Source organism: Hakea prostrata, chromosome 10 (genome assembly GCF_041222555.1).
Source record: "Hakea prostrata isolate BN-2017 chromosome 10, UWA_Hpros_2, whole genome shotgun sequence".
NCBI lineage: Eukaryota > Viridiplantae > Streptophyta > Magnoliopsida > Proteales > Proteaceae > Hakea > Hakea prostrata.
In genome coordinates this window covers 11,860,546-11,871,779 of record NC_142609.1, presented here as the reverse complement: position 1 = coordinate 11,871,779, position 11,234 = coordinate 11,860,546, and the positions used below count along the sequence as shown (strand labels likewise).

At 37.1% G+C, this 11,234-nt stretch overlaps 1 protein-coding gene across 1 annotated transcript; it reads left to right on the top strand.

Moving 5' to 3' along the window:
• The first annotated feature begins 9,338 nt into the window (after positions 1-9,338).
• On the top strand, positions 9,339-10,500 carry LOC149001916 (transcription factor ORG2-like). Its single transcript, XM_089138421.1, has 3 exons — positions 9,339-9,649; positions 9,734-10,078; positions 10,205-10,500. The coding sequence occupies exons 1-3, from the start codon at positions 9,362-9,364 to the stop codon at positions 10,286-10,288; spliced, it is 717 nt and encodes a 238-aa protein (XP_088994547.1). The 5' UTR covers positions 9,339-9,361; the 3' UTR covers positions 10,289-10,500.
• Positions 10,501-11,234: the final 734 nt, after the last annotated feature.

The window sequence follows — 11,234 nt, the reverse complement described above, 5'->3', positions numbered from 1 at the left end:
CTAGGGGATATTTATTGTTGGATAATTTGGAAGGCCACTAAAGAGACTTATGGACAATTGGGGAATGATGCGTAGATCTATAAACTACGAAAGAAACTTCATGAGACCACACAGAAAGAGTTGATAGTTGCCCAGTACTATGCTAAATTACGCTCTCTCTGGCAAGAGTTAGATCATTATGATGACTACCAACCGACTAATTCTGATGATGTGGTTGCCTACAGGAAATATGTTGACAAAATTCGGGTGTATGATTTTTTGGCTGGATTAAATGTGGAGTATGATAAGATCCGAGTACAGGTTTTGAGTTGCTCTCCCTTTCCTACACTGAACAATCCTATGCACTTGTTCAATGTGAGGAGAGTCGTTCTTCGGCTATGCTACATCTGTACATCATCCGATAGTGGAAAAATTTGTTCTTCAAAGTGTGAGTATGGTATCCCGAATAGAATTAGTCAAAGATATGGTTAAGTGTGAGCACTGCCACAAGCCCTATCATGCCAAAGCCACATGTTGGAAATTACATGGGAAACCTGCTGATTTTGAACAAAAAAGGGCTTAAAAGAAGGGTAAACCCAAGGCTCATCATTCAGAAACTGTTTCTACCACACCTACTCTAGATATCGGTTTTTTCCAAGAAGAGTTGCTTGCTCTGAGGCGCATTCTACAGTCATCTACCGCTGCTGCTGCCACTGCCTCATCCAATGCCCATTCGAATTCCTACCTTGCTACTTCAGGTATTGTATTTAAAGGCTTCCATGTTTCTTCAGTTTTTGCTCCAGGGATTATTGATACTGGAGCTACATATCACATGACAGGTTCTGCTTCTCTTTTCTTGAATTACTTACCTACCTCAGGGAAATATAAGGTCTGTATAGATGATGGCTCTTACTCTTCCATTCCTGGAAAGGGAACCATACAGCATTCACCGTGCCTTTCTTTGTCCTCAGTTTTACATGTTCCATCTTTTTCTACAAACCTTCTTTCCATTAGTAGTCTTACCAATGACTTGAATTGAAGGTCACATTTTTTCCCCTCCTACTGGTGTTTTTAGGATCTGGTAACAGGGAAGGAGATTGGACGTAGTAAACTAGACAACTGACCAACTTGTTAGAATCGAATGGAGCCTCTTCTTCTGCTATGCTCACTATTCCTCATCCGGTCAATTTTTCATCTCTCCACCAGTGGCATCGTAGGCTAGGCAATCTCCTAGTTGATCCACAACCTTAAACAACATATGGAGGAGTCTTACCTACCTTGCTCATGGATATCTTCCAACTCGACCTTTCTTGCACTGGATATCCATTACCTATGCATTCGGGTTTCGACTGAATCTTCTTCCGGTTCCCAATGCGGCAGGTTCTTCACCAACAATATCCAGATCTATAGGCATTGGGGCGAATATTGGGCTTCAATCCGGATAGCCCACAACTTCTTCCAGCTAAAGCTTTGGGCTGACCTGTAATTCGGGTTTTTGGGTTAGGAATATGGGGTTTATTACATGGACGTTTTGCACTCCCAGTTGGTCTGTAGTTGTGTTACAACCTTAACCAATAGGCAGAGGGCTCTTACCTTGCTCATGGACATCTTCCAATTCCAACTCGACCTTTCTCGAATTTGATATCCACCTACCAAATCCATCCTGGTTCTAGCTAGATCTAAGTCTGGGTTCCCGTTGGATATTCTTTTGGTTCCCAATAAGGCAGGTTCTTCTTCAACACTGTGAAATCCTACCTAACCCTAATCCGAAAATCCATAGTGTAAATGCGAAGACCCGAAGTGAAGGAAGAAGACAGCTGTGGGCCATTCAAATTTGAACCCATTAGGTCTGACCTAGAACCCTTGGAGGTTGATGATGAAGATCTTAGTATGGAAACCCCGAGTGAGGTTGGAAGATGATGTGATTAGAATGAAGTTTGACTTGAAAGGCGGATCAAGATACAGTGTTGACACCTTTGGAAGGTCCAACAATGCTAAGTAAGACCCTTTGTTATGTTGGAAAAGGACCCAGTGGAGTTTGTGACTTTCAGAGAATCTAAGACTTCATTTTGGCCTTGTTGACCACCTTGGTCGCTCCAAGCTACCAACCTTGACCGACCAAAGGTGATAGGGGCAGTTCGGTCAATTTCTTGGAAATTAGGTTTTTGAAGCCCTATTTAAGTGTTTTTCGTTCTAATTCGTCCCATAATGTTCTAAAGCCTCTGGAGAACGTGGCAAGAACTTTAGAACATCCTCTTCAAAGCCAAGGAAGATCCCCAAGCATCCATAAGAGTTTCTCTATCGAATCTTCGTCTTCAAGGTTAGTAATCAATCTGTTTCTCTCTAGATCTCTCTCTCTCTTCTGTTTCTACCCAATTTCATGATTGTGAGGAAGGTCTTATGCTACTGTAATGACCTAATCTTAGATCCTCATAGTCTTAGAGTGAATCCCATTCACTCTATTCTCTTCGTAGACAATACAGTGTAATTTCGGTGTTTAACCTAAATGATGATCATGATCTTATTCTAATCTGAGTTGTTTGCTAGTTGTTTGTTCCCTTTCATACGAAATCACTTTGATCCTCTGCAAGTTATTCTTGGTTTTTGCATTTCACTTCTCAGAATTCACGTAAGTTTTAGACTTGTGGAATGAGAGGAGATGGAGGAGAGAGAAACTCTAAAGAAAGATGGTGCACCTAACGCATCAGTGTTTCTACGTTTGCAACCAGATGGTGCACCTAACTCATCAGTGTTTCTACGTTTGCAACCTTCGAAAAGGCTGGTAATGGCTTCACTCAGATGGTGGATGGTGGGAGATATTTTGCAAGGGTGGTAGGGACTTCGATTATGCCTGAGATAGATTCCCTTCCATCTCATATGCAGGCAGGATCTTATCGGCATACTATTATTCCTCAAACTAAGTACGAGCTGCGGCGTACTCAATTTTGTTTCTCCTTGATTGGGAGGGTAAACTTTCTTCAGATGACAATGGATGCTCTACGTGATCTGGCATCAAAATCTTGAAAACTGAATCAAAGAGTTTTTTTACATTCTTTGGGGAAGGGTTTCGTGATTTTTCAATTTAGATGTGAGGAGGATTTGACGGAAGTTTGGAGACGAGGTGTCTGGAATACTGGCAATCAATTGATTCGTTTCCAACGTTGGCAACCGGATTTTAACATTCATGCTCCCCAATCTTCTGCCAAACTAGTTTGGATTCGCTTCCCTGATCTTCCTCTTAAATACTGGCATGCCAAGTTATTACTCTCTATTGCCAAGATAGTAGGTCGTCCGGTTTCCTTAGATCTTCATACTCGTCTAGGTTCTATGGGACATTATGCTAGAATTCTTGTGGAATTAGAATTGGAAGCAAAGCAAGTGCCTAAAGTTCAGATAGAACGACTTGAACCTGGTTCTACACGTGTTTTCAGTTTTATTCAAAAGGTGATTTATGAAGATGCTTTCGATGTAATGGGGAAGGCCATTTGGGCCAAAATTGCACTATTAATGTTTCTTCTGCAAAAGAGAAGCATGTTCCTCAATAATTGGCGCATGAAGATGATATTCAGAATGAATGTCCTACTTCTATTAGGACTGCAAAGTCACTGGAGGTTGAGGGTGAAAGAAATTTGTCCTCTTTAGTGGTTCATGCGGCTTTAGTGGAGGCAGGTTTAGTGGATTCTCCGTCGGCCAATGGGAATTTAGATAATTCCTCTTTAAATTCAGAGTTATATGCTAATGAGGTATTGGATTTGGGTAAGGATTCTTCTCCGAATTAGTCTTCTTCGTCTCCTACCAGGAACGACGACCATTTTGAAATTCAAAAAATTCTAGATGCGGGAAAGAGTTCTAAACTACTTGGAAACCCTAATTTGAGGAGTTATCAAGTGGGCCCCGAAGATGAATTGGGGATTAGTGGTTCGGCCAACAATTTTGAATTCAAAAAATTCTTAGATGCGGCTAAGAGTTCTAAATCAATTGGTAACTTTCCTCTGAGGAGTTCAATAGTGGGACCTGCAGATAAGAATGAAGTTTGTGGTTCAGCAAATACATGTGAATTTCAAAAAGTCCTTGATGCGGGTAAGAGTTCTACTCAAATTGGTAACCTTCTTTTGGGGAGTTCTCATGTGGGCCCCTAAGATGAATTTGAGGTTACTGGTTTGGCCAACATTTTTGAATTTCAAAAATCCTTAGATGCGGCTAAGAATTCTAAATTAGTTGATGAATTTCCTTTGGGGAATTCACTAGTGAGACCAGATAAGAATGAAGTTTTGTGGTTTGGCCAATTCATTTGAATTTCAAAAAGTCCTTGCTGCGGGGGTAAGAGTTCTTATCAAATTGGAAACCTTTCTTTGGGATGTTCATTGGTGGGACCCGAAGCTGAGAAAGTAATTAGAAATTCAGCCAATGAAGGGAAGTGTTTAAGAGGGAGCTCAATGGGGGCTGATGTGGCAACTAGGGAGAATGGTTTGGAATCTAGTGGGACCCATCAGAGTTCGGCCAGGCTGGAAATTGATGGAACGCTACAATTGGAAGTAGTTTTTCCTCGTTGAAAGCTTGGTCATCCTAATGCAGTGAGGAAAGTGTTAACAAGTAAAAAGGGTTCTATGGCAAAGGAATTCAAGAAAGTAGATGCAGCTTTAGAGAAAGTATCTACAGTAAATAAGAGCCTCTTATTGGGAGAGGACAGTGTTGCTATGTAATTGTTACTATTAAGCTTTTCTTTTGGAATATTCGCGGCATTGGTAATGCGTCTGGGAGGAGGGTTCTTAAACTTTTGTTGATGACTCATCAACCAGACATTTTGTGTGTCACTGAACCAAAAGTGGATGTCAGTAAGTGCCCAATTCTAGTAGTTAATAGTTATCAAATGAGAGTAGGAACCAGTGAAAAGGTGTATTGGGGGCAACTGTTGTTGTGGGTGAGCGAGCCTCTTAAGGTTCTAATTGCTGTATTTTTTTTTCTTTTTCTTCTTCGCTTTATAAAATGACCCTTTTAGCGAAAAAAATATGAGTTGTTTGATTTCTAATTTCTTTTAGATCTATTCCTAGGTTGTTTCTAACCATGATCTACTATTTTCTCATCTCTAGAATGAATCCCCATTCATTCTAGTCTCTCCGTGAAATCCATGGATCAATTTTGGTTTATCCCTATTTTATGACACGATTAGAATTCTATTCCAATGACCATGGTTGATGCTTAGATCATCATAGATAATCTTAGAATTTTATTGTGGAACTCCCCTTCGAATTTTAAAGTAATTGGACTTCAAATGAAGAGTTTCCGACCAAATTGGGAGCTGGCTGTCCGTATACAGCAAGGTTGGTCTGTCCAAACGACCAAGCCTGACTAACCAACAAGGTCAGTGACAGCAATTTTCTCTATTTTGCTTCCGTTTCGTCTCCGATAGTTAGGGTTTGTTCCTTATGTTATAACATGTTTGTTTAGGGTTATTTGGTGATTTTGGACTTGCCCTTTAATCCCTTTCTCGAAACTTACGAAGTGAATACAAGGTGAGTACATTCACTCACAATTGACATAATTGCATACTATATGTTGTTAGATCTTGTTTGCATATGATAGTTACTGTCTTAGATCCTTTTCTATATTGTTTTACTTTTGTAATTACAGTATGCTATCCATGATGTGATTTATATATTTATTAGGAATGAGAATGAGTGGATTTATGAATGAATCTTGTTTGGATATATGTATGGAATCATGATGTGATTGCCTAGGTTGTGATTGGGGAATGGGGAATGCCCTTTTGGTGTTTCTGTCATTGGACACCAGGGGAGGTGGTATGGGACGCATTCCTATGGTGCCCCTTGGCACTTTTCCTGATCACTGGTTGACACACCTAGGGCATGTCTAGCAGTGTTTGGCTAGGAAAACCTTGTTATATCAGACCCTATCGGAGGGGAATTAAGACTGGGTGACCCGTGGCAGCAATGGGGATTTGTGGGCGCTCAAGACTAGTAACCAACCTGTGAGAGGATATTACTGAAAATAATAGAAAACAACCCTCCAAAAGAGATGTTTTGGGTTGCTCCTCCCTATGGTTGGATAAAACTTAATATTGATGGGTGTTTGATTGGGAAACCTGAGCATGCTAGTATAGGAGGAGATTTCATTGATGAGCAGGCTAGCGTAATTCAATCTTTCTCTATTTATTTGGAGGTAAGAACAAATTTCACTGAAATGGAGGCCTTCATCCCAGGTATGGAATGGGTTTAACGTTTACTATTAAAGAATATATGGATTGAGTGCAATTTTGTAGCTACTGTTGTGCTGCTTCAAAAAATGGTTTTTCCCTAGTGGATTCAATAGCATTGGAGAGGTATTTCTTTGTATTTTCAATTCGCAATTTAGAAAATCACTCATTGTCATAGCGAGACAAGCACTATTAGTGATCACTGGGCAAAATTGGCTGCCAGACACAAGGCTTTGGGTATGAATGCATCCTAGCTACATGGGATGCCTCTGGACATCTAAGATTTAGCTTCTGAAGCTTGGTCAGAGTTTTTTTTAATTTTTTTTTTAATTTTTTTTATTATTATTATATTTAAATACCATGCTATGCTATCTTAAGGAACTAGTGAGTTTGAATGTATTGGGGGCAGTTGCTGTTATGGGTTGAGTGACTGTGACTTGTATGTTGTAAATTTTTCTTTTTTTATTATAAATAACCTTTTAACGAAAAAAGAAGAAAAAAGAACTAGGAACAAAGGTAATATTAACGTAGAAGTGATGGAAAAAGATTGTGTGGTTGTTGTGACTAAAATATCCACTTCTGGTTTATACCGGTCTAGTCAGGTTTAACCGGATTCAGTTGATGAGATGAAAGAACCTATGGGTTCGCCTGAGATTATAAAGAAAAGATGATCGAGGCCATTCAATCAGGGGCAATGATCCGACGATCATGATTGAAAGGATTATGAACGGGAAATTCTATATAAAAGGGGAAGAAGGATTCGTAAGGGATAAGTCTCTCAGATCAACCAAAACACTGGATTCTTTCCTGGTTTTACTCCATTAGGACACCTCAGAAGCTCCTTCGAGCTCGGAAGCACTGTCTTCATAAATCTAATTAGACCGTCGGAGACGCAACGCCAATCAAGACGATCGGCTCCGTTTCTAACCGGTGTGCTTCATTTTTTCTAGTAAACAAGAGACTGACGAGGGAATCAAACCAACCAGATCAATCTAGATCTGAGGAGTTCGGTGCAAAGGTGGCGGTTCAAGGCTATCGACAATTTTAGCACCAACAGTGGTAAATCGATTTGCATATTTCTCCACTTAATGAAGTTGTACTTCGATCTTTCCAATCTGTCTAATTTTGGTGATTCAACCTTAGCCCATTTCCTAATGTAATTTCCTGATGTTTTTTCTACTTAATCTACTTCCATTACAAATCTCTCGAATTAGGTTATTTAGATGCTAACATCATAATTTTTTGTTTTTTATTTTTATTTTTGGGTTCAACATCATAATATGTCAGATGTACCTGTATCCTCAAAGTCAGATATGAAAAATCGAATTACTCAAACAAGCAACTGATTGCTGCTATGATCTTCAATTTTGTAGAGTGTGAGGGACCCTCTATCATTAAGTATGAAGAGTGCCAAGGTGATGGGGAAGTTTAGTAATTTATTAATTTATTTGCATTGACAAAGTGTGGCAAATAGTTTGGCGGATTTATCAAGCAACAAAGCACACAAAATAAGGATCTTTATGAAGAGATTTGAAAATATTTTACATGGAAAGGTTTTTTGTTTAAATGTAATTAATTGTGATTTTCAACTCAGAAGAAAATGAAGTGTTCAATTAGGTGAAGCAATATAATATCTAAATTTAATCAAGAAAAATGACAAAATCAAGTGAGACAAATGATGCACGCTACCTTAACTGTGGTCCTATGACAAAATTTGATTTGCACTAGATTTGGAGTATTATGTGAGTCCCACAAATTGCATTAAGACAAAGACTAACAACAATAAATCATTTTTACCAAAAAAAAATAAAGAAAGAAAAAGAATAGAACAAATTATATATAAACTCCTTAAGTTTTCAATATCACATTTCCACCCTTTGATTCTATTATGTTTAAATCCCTTATTATCAAATTATATATATATCAAACACACCTTTATTGTTAAAATAAAAAATTAAATAATGACTGAGCATATATCCATTGCCTTTTTAAAATTCCTAAGCCACTCTTTGTTACCCTCAAACCTAGTTCAACTCTCAGAGAGAAGGAGAAAAAAAAAATGAAAGAAAGAAGTAAATAAGGTGAAGAAAAATCATGACTGATTTTTATGTTTTTTTCCCACAATCTTTCTAACTTAAAAAAAAAAATGGTAGAAAGATTGAATAACGACAAGTATGTCTTTTTCTATTCTAAAAATACCGATGTTAAACACTAGAGGATGTTTGTAATATAATAAATTCTATATGATGTAAAAATAATAGTTTAAGAACTTAGCCAAGGATAAATCATAAATCTAATGGTTAAAATTATTTTATCTAAATATTGATGTTAGATATTTATTGATTTATTTAATTTTGTATTGGGGGCGAAGACTATTACATCTACCATAAGGAGTGTCGAACCCGTCTTCTCTAAGAGGTGCTGGTCACTGATTGAGCAACCCTTCTTTTGTGTCTATCCCAGTTTAGATTTGAACAACCTCAGGAAATTGAGACTCTTTCAAATCTGACTCTGATGTGTGAAGCCTATTATTCAAAAGTGGACCTTCCACTAGCTACATATGGTCTATGGTCGGGAACTGTCTGTGCCCTAGCTCCTTTTAGGGATAGTGTATCTAAATTCACTTAAATGAGAGTTTGTATTTGGAACCATCGAGGACCAGACAACATTATTGATTAAAAATATATATATAGCTAATAAATAATGAAATCATAATAATAATTCTAAATAGAACTATGGTGGCCTTTTACAAAAAAAATAAAATAAAATTTATGGTGGACTTAGTGAACAAACCCTTTCACCTTAAGTCATACAATGACTAAATCTTTTGTTTTTGGCCAAAAAAAGACTAAATCTTTTGTTTAAAAAAATCCAATTAATCTGGACAAAATAATAGTGGGTTATTACCTACCTTAATTAAATTGTTAATTAAAGATTAAGAAGAAATGTTGACAAACAAACAAAAAAAATATAATAAAAAACCTAAAGTTGTGGCTGCTGTTAAAAATAGTTCATCTGCTGCTAAGACCATAAAAAATTATAATACTTTCGTCATACTTGATTAAACAATGCAAAGATGTGGTTTCTGATGGTTTAGTATAAATATGTATTCCATGACTCATCATCTTTGCTAATCCCTGCACTTAATCCTTCCAAGATTGATTAACAATGTTGGCTTATTCTCCTTCTATGTGTTCAACTTCAAACTTAGGATGGCCAACAGAAGACAATTATAAGCAAGATCATCACAACTCATGGAAAACCAAAGGCCCTTCATCATTGCCTTCTTCAGAGCAGCAACTAGAGCGCTATGATTCTCTTCCATCCAGTGTTAACAACAATGATCCAGCCGTAATCAAGAAACTGAGCCACAACGCAAGCGAACGCGATCGCCGGAAGAAGTTAAACAATCTGTTTGCTTCTCTTAGATCAATACTTCCTGGAATTGATCAAACGGTACTATTATATAAACCCTAATTATAATTTGCCTTTTAATATTTTTGCCAAATTTTCTTGATTTCAATTTTATTATGTTTGCAGAGGAAACTAAGTATCCCAGCAACAGTTTCACGTGTTCTTAAGTACATACCAGAGCTTCAGAAGCAAGTTGAAAAGCTCAGACAAAGAAAGGGAGAAATCTTGGCAAGTGTTTATAACAGAGGTAAAAACAAAGAAAGAAACAGTGTCGTAAGGAAATCACTTCCTACTGTATCGGTAAGCCGGATCGATGAAAGAGATATTATGATTCAGATCTGTACATCTAAGAACACAAGAAGACCATTTTCAGATGTTTTAATGAATTTAGAAGATGAAGGGCTGCAAGTTCTTGATGTTTCAGTCTATGGGTCTTCAAGAGAGGTGGTCTTCTTCAATCTTCATCTTCAGGTTAATTTACTTCATCTCCCCCTTTTTTCCCGTACAAATTTGCTTCATCTCTACTTATGCTGCTTCTTGCTGATTAATTGTTCGTCTTCTTTCTATCTTCTTCTAATATGAAATTTTAATCTACAGATGAGAGAAAATCAAAGACTGGAATGTGATTTACTGAGTCAGAAGCTGCTATCTATGTGTGAAACCACAGAAGAGCTCTTTTGAAGATTTTGGTTATGGATGAGCTAATCAGTAATAAAGGAAAGCTATCAGCTTAGCACCATTGTACATTTTGGACAGAAGAAGGAGAAAACAACCATAAGATAACAAATCTCTCTCCCCAGATAACATTTTACTATTCTTTTTCATCACCCTGTGGCTTGTATACACACTCTTCTTCCCATGGTTGTGTTGTACCTAGCAGCTTTCCCTTCCATGTATACCATAACTAGCTTGTATAGACATCAATATTAAAGCCCTCCATTGGGATGAGAAATGATATTTCATGTTTCCAATCTTCTTTGATTTCATGTTCTCTAAATGATCTTAGAGAGAGAGAGAGAGAGAGAGAGGACACGAAAATTTCAATCTATCAAGGAAAGCAAAACCTAAAGTAATATTACATGTCTTCTGATTTTCACCCTTCAGCATATCCAGTATTAAGACTAATAATTACTGTGCTACAATTTGTTTTAAATCTAATTACTTTCCACAGAATTTAAAATGAGGTGACTAGGGCTCTAATAAAATAGAATATTTAAAATTTTTATTGCTTTTATGTGGTTTGAATCATCTTCAAATTAACCTGAGTTTTTTTTTATAACCAATGACTTAATTTACGTGAGAACCAACTTTATAAGGAAACATTTGGAAAATTCTCAGAATAGATCCTGACCTTGTCTTAAGAATTAAAAAAGAAAAGAGAAAATCGCTCGATCACATATTTTCCATTTTTTATTTCCAAATATTCAAATATTAATTTCTCATTAGTCTTTCCTAGAGCCGACAAAGAAAAAAATTCTATGGCTCTCAGAATTTTCATATAATTTATTTCTTCCACCCTTTTTTTTCCAAACACAATAACAACAAGACTTGTCATGAATTCTTGGCTTTCAATCAACTTTGTTTTATACCATGCTAGATATAAGTCTTATGCTATGTATATCATTTC